General features: G+C 34.4%; 1 protein-coding gene and 1 long non-coding RNA gene across 4 annotated transcripts in view; one reads left to right on the top strand and one right to left on the bottom strand.

Moving 5' to 3' along the window:
- Window positions 1-9752, top strand: part of LOC130458996 (uncharacterized) — a 40122-nt gene extending 30370 nt beyond the window's left edge. Inside the window, exon 2 of the long non-coding RNA XR_008918301.1 lies at window positions 9525-9752. This is a non-coding gene — a long non-coding RNA (uncharacterized LOC130458996). The remainder of the gene's footprint in view (window positions 1-9524) is intronic.
- The window catches only part of USP9X (ubiquitin specific peptidase 9 X-linked), a 237974-nt gene that overhangs the window by 39497 nt on the left and 178190 nt on the right, over window positions 1-20287 (bottom strand). For 2 of the 3 annotated variants that reach the window (XM_056826165.1, XM_001366516.5), the window contains exons 27-33: window positions 19875-19983; window positions 19365-19511; window positions 18442-18588; window positions 15569-15791; window positions 9499-9719; window positions 6144-6334; window positions 3427-3600 (exon numbers count right to left, since the gene is read on the bottom strand). In XM_056826165.1, coding sequence (XP_056682143.1) covers window positions 3427-3600; window positions 6144-6334; window positions 9499-9719; window positions 15569-15791; window positions 18442-18588; window positions 19365-19511; window positions 19875-19983 — 1212 coding nt within the window. The remainder of the gene's footprint in view (window positions 1-3426; window positions 3601-6143; window positions 6335-9498; window positions 9720-15568; window positions 15792-18441; window positions 18589-19364; window positions 19512-19874; window positions 19984-20287) is intronic. The other variant, XM_007493340.3, reaches the window with a different exon arrangement.

The raw sequence follows: 20287 nt of genomic DNA on the forward strand, positions 1-20287 counted from the left end.
TCCCAATTCATATCTGTATAAGAATCTATAATACCCTCCCTCCCCATCAATTACTGAACTTCAGACTCTACATGAAGAACTCTAGTAAAGGAACTTAACACTTCACCCCAAGGTTCATTGTAGTTATTTATACCTTTAAATAGCTTTAACTATAAGAAAATCATTCCCTTAAGTTTAAATCTGCCTCTATGAAACTTAAATCTATTGTTTTTAATATTACTCTGAATTGGAATCCAAATTAAACAAATAAAATACTCCATACAATATATTTCAGATATCTGACAGATATCAGGCCTATACCTGGTTTTCTATCTCCTTCCCTCCTTTATTCCAGACTGAGCTAAACATATTTATTTCTTTTTTGATATGACTTCAAGCACGTTCACCACTCTGGATATACACACTTCTCTAGATACATGCTGGACTTGTCAATGTCTTTTTTTAAAAATGAACTTTTCCAAACTAAGCACAACACTCCAGTCTTCTGAACTGGCTAGAGTAAAATGGGACTATTATCTTCCTCATTCTCAACACTTCCTCTCATAATACAGCCTAAGGACTGCATTAACTTTTTGCCTGCTACTTTGTATCAAAATTACAATCTCATTTTCAAGGGTCTAAATTATATTTTGGGAGACAATAGATACATATATAAGTATGTTCAAAAGAAATACTAGTTTTTTGAAGGAAGGCACTAGTGTGGGGGGAGGGGTTAAGGAAAAGTGTCTTGAAGTTGAGCTTTCCACCAATGTCAAAAGGTTAAGCATAGGTAAGTTTAATAATAAACTGGGTAATATACATCAATAATGAGCCACTTCACAGATTATGCCTCCTTTGACATTTTGTTGTTGGTGCTGACAATTTATAGGCTCTTGGGAAACTAAGAGTGTTTAAAAAAAAAAGTGTCCCAGTAAACAAAAAGATGAATTTAAGAACATTTATCACAGTTATGTAGAGCAGTTTTAATATGCTTTGCTGATGAAAGAAGAAATGACAAAAGAGAAAACATGGATAACTTACAAAAGCTGATACAGATACGCAACTGAATGAGTATAATCAGGAGAACAAGTTAGATAGTGATTATAACACTACACAGAAAATACTGATTCCAGAAGACTACTGATGGAGTGTTGAAGACTAGAAGTGCAGACTGAGATATACATTTTGGTTTGAAGCATATATTTGTTTTGCATAAAATGCCTTTTTTTCAAGTTTTAAAAAAGGTTTTAATTGGGGGTGGGGTGGAGTAAAGTAGTCAAACAATGATTATGATTATAAAAAAGAGTTAAGAAAGTTATTGCAGATTTTTTTAAAATGAAGAGAATAGGAGGAAAGTTTTGTAGCTAATGTGTTGAGTTGATTATATAAATCTGAAAAGAAACAAGCTATTTTTAATAGAGATGAACTGTTTCATAAGCAATTCTCTTTTTCTGCTCTTTGTATATGAAAATTCTCATGTTTGACAAGATCAAAACAATATTTAAATGGTAATAAAAGATCAATTGAGAGCTTGATTGATGGACATGACTATGACAAGATATACATTTTAACAGAGATGAATGTTATTAATAAAAATGTACAGAAACATTGCTTGTTATAAAAAATTTTAACTCAGTATAAATTTACCAACCTTTCAAACTATGAACTTAAAAAGCTACTTATGGAAATAAAGGAAATTTGAGACTGAGGAAATGGTTCTTATATGTATGCCTCAGAGTAAAAATAATTCTATTAAAATTTGTTTATAGATTTATTACTACACCAATCATACTAACAAAAGATTACTTAAAAAACTAGTCAAAATAACAAAAATTCAATAATTTGGAAATAAATGATGGAATAAATGTAGAGATGAAAGGGTCTAGAAAGATAAGATTTCAAACTATATTTCAAAGCAATAGTCATATTTAGTTGGTACTGTTTATACACCCCAGAATACAACAATGAAGGAAAGTTCACTTGTTCAATGAAATCAGTTGGGAAAATTCAAAAGTAGCTTAGTAGAAAATATGTTTGGCTCACCATCTCACACCACATACAATAAGCTTCGACTAGTTATCTGACTTATGTTACATCAAAATAAAAAAATATCAGGAGGATAAAAGGAGCTACCTTTCATGTCTATAATTAGTAGAATTCTTAACCAGAGAAGACCACAAATAGAGAATTTTGATTATATAAAAATTTAAAATTTTGCATAAGGAAAATCAATAAGGCTACAAGAGAATCTAATAAATACAAGGGGATTTGGTCCTTAGAGACCTTTGAAGCATAGATCTCCAATAAAAGTATGCCATTCCAGATGAATAGAAGAACTGATACAAACACCCAAGTCAAAAAACCAATGACCAAAAAATAAGTAGGCAAAGGACTGATAAACAAAGGGGAAAAAATACCACCACCACAAAGAGAAATACAAATTAAAATAATTCTTAAGTTTCACCATATAAACACCAAATTGGCAAAGATGATAAAATACAGACATAGCCATTGTTAGAAGGAATATAGGATGTCATGCAGCCAATAAAACTGCTAATTAGTATAACCACTGTGATATTATATACAAAAAGTTAGTAAATTCTCTATATCTGCAACCTATTGATCATACTAAAAGATATAAAATGATAAGAGAGAAAGCTTCCAAATATATCATCATATTCATAGCAGCATTCTTTATAGCAGCAAAAAAGCTGATATGGTGGTTAAAAATGGGGAATAGATGAAAAAACTGCAGTATATGAATGAAATGCTTTTACAAAAAATAACACATAGGGAATTCAGGCAAGACCTGAATAAACTAATAGAGAATGAAGCAAGTAGAACCAGGAGAATAGGCACAACTACAATAATGTAAAGGACAATTTCTGCAAAATATTTAGTTTTTGTTTTACAAGAAATGATGGTAAAATGCATTTTATTCTCTTTTAGAAAAAACTGTCAGTAACGAGTATAGAATGTTTATCAGTTGGTTTTGCTTAATTGTTGAGGTTGGGGCTAACTGGAAAGGGATGGATGTATATAATAAGGATCAATAAGACATTTTACTATATATATTATAATGAAAAGGATATGGGTAGATAAATCAGATTTCTTTTGGAGGCCAAAGGGACCTTGGATATCATCTAGTCCAACTCATTTATTTTACAGATGACTAAGCAGGCTAAATCAAACTGATTTGCCTAAGTAATACAAATTTACAAGGAACACCAAGGAATGTTTAGTGCTGTGTTTCCCCTAACATTATACATGTTTTCACAGGTTAAAAAAGTGGTCACTAAAAAAGAATCTGTATCTTCCTTAAAAGTGTTATTCACTACATTAATATCAAGTTTCTAAAGAGAAGATATTAAAATCACATTGCAATGATTTATATGCAATAAAGGGAATTTTTATTTGGAATAGTAAAAAACCAGTACTAGGACTTACCTATGTGGACAACCTTGGCAAATCTTCTGATCAGCAAAAGAACCTCCTAAGACTTTACTTAGCATAGCAGGATGTCCCAATGCTTTTAAAGCTTCGTCTAAACTATCCACCAAAGAATTGAAAAATTCTAAAGCATCATGTTGTTCACGTAGGTTAACAGGTTCACCCCAAAGCCTAATTGTAAACAAAAAATATAACACAGTATTTTAGGGAAAAAGTTAACATAATGAAGAATATTTGTTTGTGAAAGACATGAACCTATGAACCCTAAGGCTAAGTAGAAAACACTACCATGTTATAAACACCAACTAGCAAAAAAAAAAAAAGATTTTACTCCCAATACAAAAACATAAGATTAGTACTAGGTAGAAAAGTGATCAAAAGGGAGGATATAAAAAAGAATATTCAGATAAAGAAAGCTAAAGATTTATTTATATACTCATATTGTGAACAAATTTGAATTTTAGTGATGATCGAATGTTAACATAATCCTAGTAAGCTTAACAAAACATTTCCTCTAAATCCAAGACACTCAGAGTCTTGCTCTATGGGACAACAATTAAGTCTGCTAAAAGTCAAGGACATTCTTGTCTTATTTACAAGGTAATTAGGTAAAAATATATATGCAGTTTATTTTAAGAATCTGTATCTTCCTTAAAATCTGCATGTTATCCTTAAGGAGCATCATAGGAAAACCTTTGTAAAGGCACTACTTATGAAAGAAATGAGTTAATTTGTCCTTCCTTCTTCCAGGTAGTGTGGGACAGGGTGAGAGAATATTAACTTGAAGATATCTGGCAGATAAGGCATTTGGTTAGAAAAGATTAACATTAGAACTCAAAAGAAAAAGATTAGGGCTCCCTATCTATTGATTTGGGAATTATCTGATGAGAGATCAATGAAATCATGGGATCTGATGACGATGATGATGGGATCTGATGAGAAGGTACTGAGTGAAAAGAGGGCTCAAACAAATCTTGGAATATTTACTCATGGTAGTAGTAGTGCCACATAAAAAAAGGAGAACAGATTATCTAGGAAAAAATAATATCAAATACTAGAGAAGGATGAGAATTAAGAAATCAAAGTACACATTACAGTCGCCAAGCATAAGGCTAGGAGATGAGGGAGAGAGTCAGGTGTCAAATTCCTAGAGGGAGAGAGAACAGAATTCATGAGAACAATAAGAAAACAGGAAAGCATATATTTAAATTCTAAATTAAAAGTGCCAGTAAGAGTTCAAAGGAAGGAAATAAACATGGAAGTTTAAATATTTAGTAAAGACTTCATGGAAGAAATGGAGAAATCTGAGCGAAAGATATGTAGGTTTTGGGAAAGCAAAGAGAAAGTGGCATTAACAAGGGCACAAGGAAGGTACAAATTAGCAAGCTAAATGTTCAGTGAAACAACAGACTACCTAAATGGAGATAAGTGTTCTTGGGAGAAATGGAAACTAAAGCTAGATAGATGGAGTTGGATGGAATATGGGCAAAGATAACATCTTTCTTCAAATCCATAAATAAGAACCCTCTAATTGAACCCCCACTGTGTTCTAGTCTCTTAAAAGAGAGTAAAAGAACATAGGGACTGGACCTCTAAGGATCAGTTGGTATATGGAACACCTGGAAAAAGCCATTCTATGTAGGATGAAACCTCAGCCTAGATGTGTCAGAGACAGGCCTTGAACCTTGAGGCCCTTTCTCTATTCACTATGCTTAGGCAGATAGAAATTAGTCAGTGGATTTTTAAATTCTAAAACCAAATGTGAAGCATTGATATAGCTTGCATTACCCAAGGGAAATAAATCTTTTTCAATTACTATGTTCATAATTTCAGGACTAATAACCCTGCCTGAAAGGGAGATTAGTTTAAAGAATGATCCAATATACTTCAAATAAGTAAACTATATTTTGAAAAAGTTAATTCATGTGATCCAACCATTCTGGAGGGCAATTTGGAACTATGCCCACACAGCTCTAAAAGACTGTCTGCCCTTTGATCCAGTCATAGCATTGCTGGGTTTGTACCCCAAAGAGATAATAAGAAAAAAGACTTATACAAGAATATTCATAACTGCACTCTTTGTGGTGGCAAGAAATTGAAAAATGAGGGGATGCCCTTCAACTGGGGAATAACAAATTGTGGTATCTGTTGTTGATGGAATACTATTGTGCTCAAAGGAATAATAAAGTGGAGGAGTTCCATGGAGACTGGAACAACCTCCAGGAAGTGACGCAGAGTGAGAGGAGCAGAACCAGGAGAACATTGTACACAGATATTGATACACTGTGGTACAATTGAATGTAACGGACTTCTCCATTAGTGGCAATGCAGTGGTCCCAAAGAACTTGGAGGAATCTACGAGAAAAAATACTATCCACATCCAGAGGAAGAACTATGGGAGTAGAAACACAGAAGAAAAACTGCTTGATTACATGGGTCGAGGGAATATGGTTGGGGATGTAGACTGTAAATGAACATCCTAATGCAAACACCAACAACATGGAAATAGGTTTTGATCAAGGACACATATAATACTCAGTTGAATTGAGCATTGGCTACAGGAAGGGTGATGGGAGGGGAGGGAAGGAAATAATGTGAAATAATGTGATTCTTGTAACCGAGGAATAATGTTCTTAAAAAAAAAAAAAGTTAATTCATGTTGTAATTTTTCATAACACTTCAAGTACTTTAATTTTTACCTAATTATTACTTACCTAAATTGCTTCCAAAATCCTCTTGGTACGTAGTATTGTAATCTAGAAGCTGCTAAATGACCAAAAATGACCTGAAGATGTCTTAAAACTCCAATATTGTATTCCTTTCTGTCTTCAGTTTTATTCAATGCTGGTTTGTCTTCATATTGATGAGGATACCCAAATACATCATCTCGAGGATCAACATTACTCTTAAAAAAAAAAAGAAAAAGCCAAGAACATTAAAAAAGTGTGTGTGTATGTGTGTATGTATGTATGTATGTATGTATGTATGTATGTATGTATGTATGTATGTATGTATGTATGTGTGTATGTATGTGAGAATGGTATAATGGAGTCTTGAAAATCTTTTACTTAGCTCAGGGTAAAGCACATTCAACTAATCATATTTTATATTTGTATTATAATCCTTATTTTCAAGCATTTTAATGAACAAACCAGGAAATATAATATTTATAGAAAACAAATACCTCTATTTTACATGGGTATTATTGAAGATCCCATTTGTTTCATGTCATTTATAGCTTAGGAAGGCTAATCTTTTCCAGTCACATTGTTAAAATAATCAATGATTTATACATTTTAAAATTACATTTAATTAGAATGATAGCTAATCTCAGTCATAAAAACACTTCATAATTCTAAACATTAGGAAGCTAGGGATATAATGTGTAGAACCAAATGAAAAACAAACAAAAAAAAAACATGGCAGATTTTCCTTATAGTCTTTCAACTGATATGATTACATATAGTAAGAGCTTTGATAATATTGGTGGGACTAATAACTAAAAAGGGCTAAACTTGCCTGTGTGAGTAGATATTCTAATATTCTGGCTAGTGAATATTTCTAAGATTGTGCTATAAAATAGAGGGAACAAGGAGTTACACAAACTTTTTTCCCCCTCAAAAGAAAATCAGAGAGACAGGTGGCTCAGGGGATAGAGAGCTAGGCCTAGAGACAGGAGGTCCTGAATTCAAATTTGGATTTGACAAATTCAGACACTTCCTAGTTGTGTGACTCTGAACAAGTCACTTAACTCCCACTGCTTAACAGTTCCTGCAGTTTGGCCTTTGAACCAATACACAGTATTGATATTAAGGCAGAAGGGAAGAGTTAAAAAAAATCACAGGGAAAATAGACAGTTTAATATAATGGACATAAAACTAATTCCCAGTTCTGACACTGAAGAGTTGTTTGATATATAGCATAAATATTTTCAAGTTTTGCCTTCCTCAATTGGAAAAGTAGCAGAAATAGTACTTGTCATACCTACGCTCACAGGTTGGTTTTGAAGGAAATCATTTCTAAACCTTTAAGTGTTAAAGAAATATAAGCTATTAAGGATATACCTACAATTTTAAATATTCACCCCCAATTCAGTATTAACTTAAATTTTCTATTCCCTAAGAATCATGATGAAACAGAGGGAAAAAAAACCATCAGATTTGAAGTCAGATGGCTAATTAAGTCATTTACTCTCACTAGGGCCCTCAAAGTCACCATCTGTAAATAAGGTGGATGCTAAGGAGGTAAAGGACAAAAACCAAGTTCTAACATATGACTGATACAGAAATATTTATATAAACCTTTGTTATTGTATGTTGTCATAAAAAAGAATTGGAAACAAAACAGATATCCAGTGATTCAGGAATGGTTGAATAAGATAAGAGTTTTAGCAGAATTTCATATTTAATAGAATTTATTTAAAAGAATATTATGATGTAATAAGAAACGAGTAGTACTAGAAACTCCAAGAAACAAGAAAATATTTGTATTAAATTTGGTGCAAAGTGAAATAAATAGAATCAAAAGAAAATTAAACACAAAGAAAGCAATCTAAATGAAAAGTTCACTAAAAAAGTCAAATGCTCAGCTACTGAAAAACCAATAGTAGTCTGGGAGCACAGATAAAGAACAAATTTCTTTCTGTTAGAAGAACTGTCAGCTGGAGTCATTGTGTTGGGTGCTTTGGTTGATTCTTTTTGTTACAAGATATGTTTTATTTTGGAGACCTGGGAGGGAATTTCCAGAAACCACAGTATTGTAAAAACAAATGGAATTAATAAAACTTAAAACGACAAATGGCGGGAAGGACCTTAGGACTTCCTCCAGCTGATTCATATGATGATCCTCTTTTACTATTTCCCCTCTTCCTAAAAAGAAGTCTTAGATGGTTCTAGTCTGGACTGAAAATGCTTGGGGGAAAAAGCTGTATTTTGATTACAAGCACTCCTATTTGTTTAAGACCCGAATGATATTCTTGCCAAGACACAGACATATATAGCTTCTCTTTTCAAAGAGGGCAGTAAATGTAACTAAGCTAAGTTATGATTTCTAATGATGACCTGTAAGTAGAGTTTACAAAATAAGCAGGTATTACAAAGGTAGCAATAAACTAATGAAGATGAATAATCAAGATAATAAAAATTATTCAAATGAAAATCTTTTAAATAAATGTTTTTAACCCTACATTATACTATTTAAAATTCTTAGATAGGAAATTTCAAGTATACTTCGTTGAACACATCAATTTCTAACACTTGTTTTTCCTGTCTCTGACATATACTGGCTGTGAGAATCTGGACACATACATCACTTTCTCAGTGCTCTAGGCACTCTCTAGGACTATTAAGTTGCAGAGAATTTGTGACCCGGCATTCAAAGAGGGAGTTAGTTTCCTTCTCTGGGAATTGCTCACCCCAATAAAATCATAGGTCTAGTTCCTCAACCTTTCTCTGTTACATTAAATAATGTATCACTAATCACAAAGGTGGTAGCTATTGAAGCAAGTCAAAAGCTCAAGAAGAAAGCATGATAAAAATATGAATGAAACTTTATGTCTGTGCTACCTACCACTAGTGTTTAAATTCCATATGAAAATTGAGAATAGTTTAAGCACAAATCCTATGGAAAACACAAAGTTCTAAAGTCAAAGTACAAATAGTCAGAAACACAATTTAATTCAACATACATTTATTAAGTGCCTGCTATATGTAAGGCCTAGAGGGGGATACAAAAGTAAAAATGAAACAGTTTTGTTATATAGAAGCAGCTGTGAAACACAGTGGCGAGAGCCCACTGGGCTACTTGAATTAAAACTCAGTTGCAGACACTTATCAGCTATGTGACCCTGGGCAAGACATTTAACCTTTGTTTACCTCAGATTCCAGAACTGCAAATGGAGATAATAGTACCACCCACCTCCCAGGATTGTGGTGAGGATCAAGTGAGATTTTTATAAATGTTTAGCAAAACTCAAATTGCCATGTAAATGCAAATTATTGTCATTATCATTACTTTTGTATACCAATATACTCACACACAAATATAGAAGAATGATGTAATAAAATTTACCTCATTGTCTTGCTTCTCATCTCCAGACATATCATCATCTACATCACTGCCAGTGCCTTCTATTGCAAGAATACCATTCCTGATGGCAGGAATCATGTACAGTTGCTGGATCACTGAATTCATATAACAAGTAGCACCAGCATTTTTCAGCCCCACAAATCCTTTTGGTGGTCGAGGTCCAACCGGTGGCAGATATTCCCATTCCGTAAGTGCCTCACAAGCTGAGAAAGAGTGATTAAAAGGAGTTGTCACAAGAGGACTAAAGTGCTATTGTTACTAGGAAATTCTAACAGGTTCACAAACCAGTAGACGCTCTAATAGCTTACATTTGGAGAATGCTTTATAGTTTTCAATGTGGTTTCACATATGTTCTCATATGATCCTTTTAATACTCCCAAGAGGTAAGTATTATCTCCTTTTTGCAGATCATCTCTGTGTTTGAGTTTCCTTAAAGGGTTTCTTCAAGGTTAGATGTCTACTTATAAGTTCCCCATGGCTTAGCCTAATGTATTATACAACTGGCTGTAGCTCTGCTAACACTATGATATGTAACAGTCAATGATGCATGTTATTCTGTTACCTAGTGTGAGGGCTAAGAAAGCACAGATCCATGACCTGCACCTGCAACTGCCTTGGAATACTGACTTTTTCTTTGATGTTATATGCACTATATGGCCTCATAAATGTTAAAATTGGAGGGCTTTCATAGAATCACAGAATTTCAAGACTAGAAACAACTGTAAGAGACTATTCTAGTTCAACTATATGTGAACACGAATTCTCTCCACAGATTTTTTTTAAACCTTTACTTTCCATCTTAGAATCAATACTTTGTATTGGTTCTAAGGCAGAAGAGTGATAAGGGCTAGGCAACCGGTGTCAAGTGACTTGCCCAGAGGCACACAGCTGGGAAGTATCTGAAGCCAGATTTGAACTTAGGACCTCTCATCTCTAGGCCTGGCTCTCAATCTCCACAGATATTCTAAAAGCAGGTATGTGAACTAGAACATGTGATCATATTTCCAGTAAAGGAAAAACAGACACAATTTCCCAGAATCAGGTCAGGAAATCTTTGTCTTGCTGACAATTTTAACTCTGAAAATGTATAAAAAGCTAAGGGGTAGAAGGGAAGAGAGAATTTGCATCTAATTCTAATCAGCAAAGAAGAATTGACTTCTGATTTGGAAATAACAATCTTTTCATGAAAGTGACTATATCATCTTGAGAATAAACAGTAGCCAAGGAAGGGGATGGTGGGCAAATAAATTTCAAAGGAATACGATATGCTCCCATGGCTCAAGTAATGAAATGTCTTCAGAATAGAAAATATGACAATACTATTGAGAATGAAGTTAATGAAGAAAAGGAGAAAAAAGATCAAAATGGCTTTAAAGAATCTTCTCTGATGATTTGAGATTTTAAAAGGACTTAAAAATTTTTAAAGCAGTAAAAACTTTTAAGAATAGTAGAAAAACTGAACTCTCTCTCCCTCTCTGCCTTGTCCCTCCCAAAAGGGCTATACAAAAAGCTTTTAAAAAATAAAAGGAAAAATAAAGATATAATGCCCAAGTCAGAAGCACTGTGGCATAATGGATCAAGAGCTAGATTCAAAGCTAGGAAGAGCTGGATTTAAGTTCTTCCTCTAACATAGACTATATGACTCTGGGCAAGTCCCTTTAAGTCTTCAATTGAAGCACTACTATTAGTTACTGAGAGAGACAGAGGCAGGCAATAAAAATAAACATGCATGTAAGTTCCTATTATAGCTATTATCATTAGAGAATCCCATTCTACTTTTATTTCATCTTGCATATGGATGATCAGCACAGAGTCTTATAGGACTATCATCATTCTTTTGTGCCCATGAAAATGAAATTAACTTATTTTTCTGATGGTCACCACTGACTCCCTGAACTTGAAAATTAACTTTCAAATCGCTTTTTAAACTTATGTATTGCTGGCTAACTTCATCTTACCTTTTCTCATGTGTGTACATGTGCATGTGTGGCTATTGTTGTTTTAAACCTTGAGTGCCTCACTTGACTTTTAAATATTGGACTGTGATTTCACTGGCACCTCCTGTGTCAAGCTCTATACAACAATAGAAAACAGTCCCTGCTCTCAAGAGCTTACATTTTAAGGGGGAGCCGTATAAACAAATAGGTATATACAAGATACACATACAGTAGACAAGAGGTAACCTTAGAAGGCAATGTCGTAGCAGTTAGAGAGGCAAGGAAAAAGCCTCCTACAAAAGGTATCATTTGACCTAGGTACTGAAGGAAACCATGGTTTTTGAGAGACAGGAGAAGAAGATTCTGTGCATGAAGAACATATACAAAGGAAGGAACATGGAATAAGTAGGCCAGTATGGATGGATTGGAGAGCTCATCAATAGGAGTAAAGTTTAAGAAGACTGAAATGGAGGGAAAGGAACACATACTTGAAGAATTTTAAATGACAAAGGAATTTATATTTGGTCCTAAAGATAATAAAGAAGCATTGGGGTTTTATTAAGCTGGTAATAACAAGTTCCACTCAAGGTTTTAGGAAAATCAAACTGGTAGCTATTTAGGGGAATGATTTAGAATGGTGAAAGACAATCGTAGAGACAACTATTAAAAGGTTATTGCAATAATCTCAGAAATGAGGAGAACCTGGTACCTGTGTGAACAGAGGAGATGATTTTATGAAAGTAACAATAAGAGGCAGCCAAGTAGCAGAGTGGATAGAGAAACAGACATGGAGATGGGATGACCTGGTTTCAAATCTGGCCTCAGTTACTTTCTAGCTGTGTGACCATGGCAAGTCACATAACCCCATGTGCACAGTCCATACTACTCTTCTGCCTTCGAAATGAATACTTTGTACTAAAGGCAAAGACTTTGGGGGGAAAAACTAAGCAAAACTAAGAACCAGCAAATGGAGCTGAGAATGACATGAAAATGAAGTCTGTGAACCTAGATGACCAGAAGAACGTGGGTGGGGATGGAATAATAATAATAACAACAACAACAACAACAACTAACATTTATATAGGGTCTACTATGGGCCATTTGTGACAAGCGTTATATATGATCTCCTTTGATCCTAACAACAATCTTGGGAGGTATGCTATTACCAGCCCCATTTTATAGATGAGGAAACTAACTTTTTATAGATGAGGAAACTAATTTTATAGACGAGACTAACAGAAGTTAAAAGGATTTGCCCATGTCATAGAGCTGATGTCTGAGGCCATATTTTAACTCAGATATTCCTGACCCCAGGCCTAGTGAACTAACCATCAAGGTACCTGGAATCATGTCCTATTTTGGACATACCAAGTTTGAAAGACTCAATAAAATGAGGTTAGAGGATAGGGATTGATATAGTGGTCTGGGAATAGTCAGCACTGAAACAATCATAGGAGCTAACTGGATCACTAAGTAAGAAAATGTAAAAGAAGATGGCAATGGATAGACAATGGAGGCAATAGTTAGAGAGCAGGATATGGATGAAGAGTGAGGAAAAGAGATTGAAAAGGTATAATCCAACAGGTACAAGAAGCAAAAAAAGGGCTGTAATGAAAACCTAAAAGAGCATCCAAGAGGAAAGTGATCACCAGTATTACAAGCTGCAGAGAATTAAAGAAGGATATGGAGTGATAAAAGTCCATTGGATCTGGAGACATCAAGACCACTGTTAACTTTGGAGATGACTGCTCCAATTGAATAATGAGGCTGAACACACCAAACTGCAGAGGGCTGAAAAGAGAGTGAAAGGAGAGGAAGAGGAGGCACCACTTTTTATTTAAAGAATTCATCTGAAAAGGAAGGGGAGAACAGATGGATGATGATAACTTGTACAAACAGCAGGGTTAAAGGGAGATTACTTAAAGGATGAGGGAGAATTGGACATTTTGGTAGGCAGCAAGGAAGAAACTAGCTGAAAGGGAGAGATTGAAAATTAGAGATGAAGGGGATCTGAATATTGTAGAGGCTGGATCAAGAGACTGGCCTGTGCAAGGACTACCTCTTGATAGGAGACTGGAGTGAAGGAAGAGGTAGAGGGGGATAAAGTGAGAGGCATTTGGTATGAAAAGGGAAGAAGAGAGCTTTCAGGGAAATGATTTTTTTTTTTAAACCCTTACCTTCCATCTTAGAATCAATACTGTGTATTTGTTCTAAGGCAGCATAATGGTAAGGGCTAGACAATGGGGGGTTAAGTGACTTGCCCAGGGGCACACAGATGGGAAGTATCTGAGGCCAGATTTGAAACTAGGACCTCCCATTTTGAGGCCTGACTCTCAATCCACTGAGCTACCCAACTGCCCTCAGGGAAATGATTTTTATTCCATTGAGACCACTGGTCTCATTCAAGGAATGTTCTCTTAGCTAAACAAGAGGAATGGGGAAGGGTGGAAGAGAAATAAGATGGCATGGATAAATGATAAGTGGGATAGAGAATCCACTGAGTAGAAAAAGTGCCTTACTACAATGAGGTTCTAGCTGATTTAAGAAAACAAGTTTCATATGGACTTCATCAATATGGTTGGTGACTTCTTATAGCTCCATTCACAAGCTAGAGAGCAGGAGGAAAATAGAAAGATGGCAGGAGTCACCCAGAGTTGGGATTTGTCAAGGAATGACAAAAAATTACACAAAGGAATAAAGGATTAGAAAACAGAGGAGGAGTTTTAGAAAGGCAGCTAGTAGCTTGTGGATAAAATGCTGGGCCTAGAGTCAAAAAACCTGAGTTCAAATCTGGCCTCAGACAAATACTGGCTGTATGATCCTGGGGAAGTTACTTAACCTCTGTTTGCTTTAATCCAATGGAGAAGGAAATGGCAAACCGGTCTAGTATCTTTCCCAAGAAAACTTCATGGGCAAGCATTGGCAAGCCATGGTCCATAGGGGTCAGATCCAACTAAACAACAACAAAAGTTTGTAGAATCAAATACTGAGATGATAATGGGAAGGGAGGCATGTGTAGCAAGAATAAGTATGCTGGGGGGAAGCTGGTTAGCTCAGTGGATTGAGAGCCAGGCCTAGAAATGGGAGGTCCTAGGTTCAAATCTGGCCTCAGACACTTCCCAGTTGTGTGACCCTGGGCAAGTCACTTAACTCCCATTGCCTAGGTCTTACTGCTCTTCTGCCTTGGAACCAATACACAGTATTGATTCCAGGACAGAAGGTAAGTGTTTAAAAAAAGAATAAGTATGATGACCTGAGAAAGTATTAGAGGAACTGAGAGGTTTGGGGTGATGGTAAGGACAAAAAACAAGATAAGGTATAGTAAACACATAGGGAAAGACGGAATCATAAAATATTATCAGATAAAGGAATTTCAAAGTTCACATATGTGAGGGTGAGGCATTTGTGGTTGATGGTAAGATCAAAGTTATGACTCTACATGTAGGTGAGGCAGAGTAGAGGAAGTAAAAATGAAGCAATCTGACTCACTAGAAAAACTTTGAAGACTGTAAAATGTAACAAGATATCTGTCATATGAGGTAATTAAATCTGTTCAAGAATGGATACTCATGTATGGGGGATACTGAACAAGAAATTCCTTCAACAGATAGCTGATGGGATTAGATAACACTAAGATTCTATCAATCTGCACTATAGGACTAGAACTTAGGTGAAATACGCTTAAAGAGAAGACTGAGGAGCTTTTCTATATGCATAATGTGAAAAGCAAATAAGCCTTAATGTATTAAATTTGAGATATATATTTTGTGTGCTCAAAATTTTTGGGGTGTGTGTGGGGGGGGGGGGGGGGGCTTACTTAAGATCACTGGCTATATTCCAGATAGATGAAATGTTATTATAGCAGTATCATCATGATTACTGTTATTAAAACCATTTCAACTATCAATTATCTGTGACATGAACATGTAAGCATTTAATAGGAAATATTTGATAATTTGGAGTAAATTTTTCTGTGTCAAGGTTTTTAGCAATTGTAGTAATAATGCATATATTTACTACAAATGTTAAGAGTTTGAGAAGAATCCATATGAGGTACCATTGTGAAAAACATCTGTGTCCAGTAAAATAACCAATGATTTAAAGATATTACGTACTAGTTATTGCTGTACCTATGTAATACATCTCTGTCAATGTGTCCACTATCTGTTTGAGATTTCTCACACAACCAACAGCTAATGCTACAAGCAGCTCAAAACCAGCATTGATGGTAGCTGGTGAACTACAGACTGGTATGGCCTGCTCAGCTGGCAGTTCTCCATTTCTCATGTATTGTAAGTAAACATTAGATGCAGGAAAGATGAAGTCATCAATCAACTCCTGAAAAGTAAAAAAGAATTAAATGTATTAATATATGGAGTCAAAGAAACTAATAAATGTTTTTAAAATTATATTTGGTATTTGTGGTTTTTTAAATTAATGATTAAGTATTATTTAGAGGAGATCATCATAGCAACTCACATTTATCAAGTACTCTGAAATTGTCAAAGGCCTTTTTATCACAATACTGTGAGGAAATCAGTAGAACCATTATTACTCTCATTTTATAGATGAAATTCAAAATGGGTGAGTGACTTAAACATAAAGAAGGAAACCATAAGTAAATTGGGTAAACACAGAATAGTATACATGTCAGACCTTTGGGAGGGGAAAGACTTTAAAACCAAGCAAGATATAGAAAGAATCACAAAATGTAAAATAACTAATTTTGACTACATCATTTTATAGATGAAGAAACTGAGATTCATGGACTTACCTTTGATCATACTGGAAGTACATGTAAAAAAATCAGGATTTAAACCCTTGTTCTTCATATTCCAAGTCCAGCACTTTATGTGCCACTTCAAAATTGAGCTTTTGTTCTATTTCAAAGCACTGGTAAATTTGTATTTTTATAGAAAGGGAATTTGTAGCATTACTATCAAATACTTTGAAAATAATAAAACTTCAGGGTTATTTCCCTTCCTTTTTTAGAAACTGACCTGATTTTTAATAAGATAATAGTAATAACATCTAATTGAAAGATAAAAATATATAAATCCACATGCACAAAAGCTTCTAAATAAGCACTGCATCCCTGCTTCAATAAATAAATCAACAAATATTTAAGTATCTATTTGCCAGGCCAGTTAGGTGCCATGAATATGACAGTCTATGCCCTAAAAGAGAGTATATTTTATATTGTGAGCCAACATCTTTTATAGGTAAGTAAATACAATTGAAGTGCAGCTATTTTGAAGGGCATTAACAATGGGGGAAATTGGACAGGTCTTCTGAAAGAATCAGCATTAAGAGTAAGGTTTAAAGGAAACTAGAGTGCCCAAGAGGCAAAGTTGAGGAGCAAAAAGCATTAGAGGCATTCCAGTCTATGCAAGAGAGCTGTGTGGAAGAATAGCAAGGCGGCCAATTTGGCAGGATTATAGAAAATAGGAGAGTAACGACATAAGAAAACTAAAAAAAGATTGGGGAATGGGAAGGTGAGGGAGGAAAGGATAATAAAAAGCTTTAAATGTCAAATAAAAGGAAATAAAATTGATCACAGAGAGTGTTACTGAGCATGGCAGTAACATGTTTGCCAATTAAGTAGCTGTTGTACAACTGGTCTGACTTCATGACCCCAAGGTTGATGTCATGCCAATCCTGTCCATGAGTTTTTGGCAAATTTATTGGAATAGTTTGCCATTTCCTTCTCTAGAGGATTAAGGCAAACAGAGGTTAAGCAACTTGCCCAAGGTCACACTGATAGTGTATGGGGTTACATTTGAACTCGGGTCTTTTTGACTGCTCTATCCACTGAGAACAGTTTTCACCTAATGAAGAATGAGTAACAAATTTCTAGAGGATCCAGTCTGGATTTCTCCAGTGTCATTCAGAAGTACAGAAATTAAGAAAGTAGATGGTAGAAGGGATAAATTAAAAGGTTGAAGTCTGAAATGGGAGAGGTAGGACAAGAAGGCAAGGAATATGTAAAGCTAAACTGATTAACTACAGTGTGGAAATTCTGAAGTAAGAAAAGTAGGACTGGAGCAAAGGTGATGACTTGGACCCTGCAAGTGACATAAACCATGGTGAAGATGGTCATGGATATGGGAGGAGTGAAGTACAGGGAGAGAGGGAAGAACAGCAGATACTAAATGGCCATTAAGGTCCTTTTAAACTCTCAAATCTTATGACCCACTGTGATCATAAAGAGACCCATTACAAAAGGTAGTATGCCATAATGAACAGAGATCTAGGCCCAGGTTTAGGAAGATGTGGTTTAAAAGAATGCCTCTGACACACAATGGCTATGCAATCTTTTGTGGTGGAGTTATTTTGGTTGTAGATGACTCTGTGACTTCATTTTGGGTTTTCCTGGCAAAGATATTGATTGGAGTTTTTGCCATTTCCTTCTCCAAGCTCATTTTACAGATAAGGAAACTGAAGTAAACAGGGTTAAATGACTTGTCCAGGGTCACACAGCTAGTTAAGTGTCTGAGGCCAAATTTCAACTCAGGAAGATGAATGACCTAGACAACCCCCAAAATAATCTTTGGGAGGTTACTGCTAGATGTAGAACGGATTGCTGACCAAAATTGGTAGTGGGAATTTCTTCACGGGGAATCACGTATATCACTGAAATCAAGAGTATATATTTAGAGCTGGAAGGGGTTTTCAAAGACCTCACCATTATATAGAGGAGGTAACTGGGGTACTGACATTCAGAGATATGAAGTGACTTATCTAGGTCACAGAACACATCCGTGAGACAGAATTGAACCCAGATCTTAATTCAAAGACCGATGGCCTCTCCACCATACCTAATCTAGGTCTGCTCCAAAAAGAAAGATATACATATCAAATAAGGTGGACCTATTCTTCCTCAAGAGATATACAGAAAGATTAATTAAGGTAGTTTTATTAAAACATTCAAAAGAATACATAATTTTCTAACTGTAACAGTTAAAAGATTCACAAAAGAAGTACTTACTTTAATAAGATTAGCACCCCCCTTTTCACAACCAATATGGTATTTCTTTTCAGGAGTTTGAAAGGCCAGTAACTCTTTTGTTACTCCAAGGTGACCTTCCAAGATTGTCTCTTCCACACCTGTTTCACCTGTTCTTTTAACTTCATCCTAAGAAAGAAAAGGTATTAGGAGAGTTAAGAATTTGCAGTCAGTAATGTTTAAAAACAAAGAAATAAAAAACACTTGATTAAATGCTGTATCTAGTTAAAAAAACTACAGTTCAATATTTATTAACAAGCATCTACTATGGGAAGCATACTGTACTAGGTGCTAAGGATACAAAGACAAAATATGATTCCAAATTTTTTATACACCATAAAAAAGTGAACAAGTGTGTGTGTATATATATATGTACTTGTGTACTATATAGATGTGTGTATGTGTGTGTGTGTGTTTGTAGACACAAAGTTGAGAACTGGGGGAAATTATTAAGTAATCTAAGAAATGATCACATTATTAATGTTGGTCTTATTTGAAAAACTAAAAACAGAACTCAAAATGTACCTCAGACACATTTTATTCTTTTTCAATCGTAATGATGCAAGATGATCATATAACACTAGATGATTATACAACATATGACTAAAAGTTTCATATTTCCTATAGTGATAGAATCTTAAAATATATTTCTTAAAATAACTGAAAATTTGAAAGTGACAAGTAAATGAACATTTGAACAGAAATTTAAAAATATATTTTTAGATTAAAGAGAAGTCAAATGATAGTTCATAAAGAAACTTTGTTAATTATAATTATTGTTTCTTATTAAGGGGCCAAGAACAAAATTGAAACAACATATTTATGGTTTCTGGAGACTTCTAAAAAGACTGAATAAAAATGGTCTATTTATCTTGCAATATGATAAATTGTTCACTGCAACTTACCCTGATCCTTTTAAGCCAATCAATTTCATTATTTAGAAGAACTTCAGCATTGGGCACATTAATGTTACTATTGTAAGCATAATTTAGAAGATGCCTTAATAGAGTAAAATAATCTCCTGAATGTTTAGCTTTCTCTCTTGCTGTGCTCTGAAATAGAAACCATAATGTATTAATACGCATGCACACACTCTCATATATATGTAAATATAAACTTTAAATTAAAGAGTTAGTCAATTTAAATGACTAACATTTCCTTATTTAAGGCAAGTCAAATTTTGTTCTTGTGCAGGGTCATGTAATTTTAATTAAATAAAATTCTCACAAAAAGCATAATATCGCACATATAAATTCAAAGTCAAATAGAACCTAAACCAAACTATTAAAAAGTATGTACATTAAGGGAAAAAATTACTAATATTTTTGTTCTAAACAAAACCATGCATGTAACCATCAACAAAATCACATAAGTAGACATGTTATTAATATTAATAAGAATATTGAATGTCTTACCCCTAAAACAGTAAATAATAAAGTAATGAAGAAAAGTAGAGGTCTGTGTCCCATGCAACATCTGGTAGACATTAAAAAAAACTGTTCCTGTGCCATCTGACGAACAGTTCTGAAAATGAAAATAATTAATGTTTGAAGATTGTCAAACAATAATAGAAACCTGTATTTGACAAAGCAGAAAATAAATAGTAAAAATGTTTAACTATCTCACCAACTCCTTTTAATGTCTTATTTTTCAGGTTGAGAATTAGTATTTGATTAACAACAGAAATAATAAGAGATTCATCTCTGAAAATTAAGTTTGGTTTTATAATATGATCTTTCTAAATAAGAAATTGTTCCTGTCAATACTCAAATCCATACTTCTAAATAGAAGACTTCCTTTCAAAGATTCACATCCATATACTTTCTTT

Source organism: Monodelphis domestica, chromosome 4 (assembly GCF_027887165.1).
Source record: "Monodelphis domestica isolate mMonDom1 chromosome 4, mMonDom1.pri, whole genome shotgun sequence".
Classification (NCBI taxonomy): Eukaryota; Metazoa; Chordata; class Mammalia; order Didelphimorphia; family Didelphidae; genus Monodelphis; species Monodelphis domestica.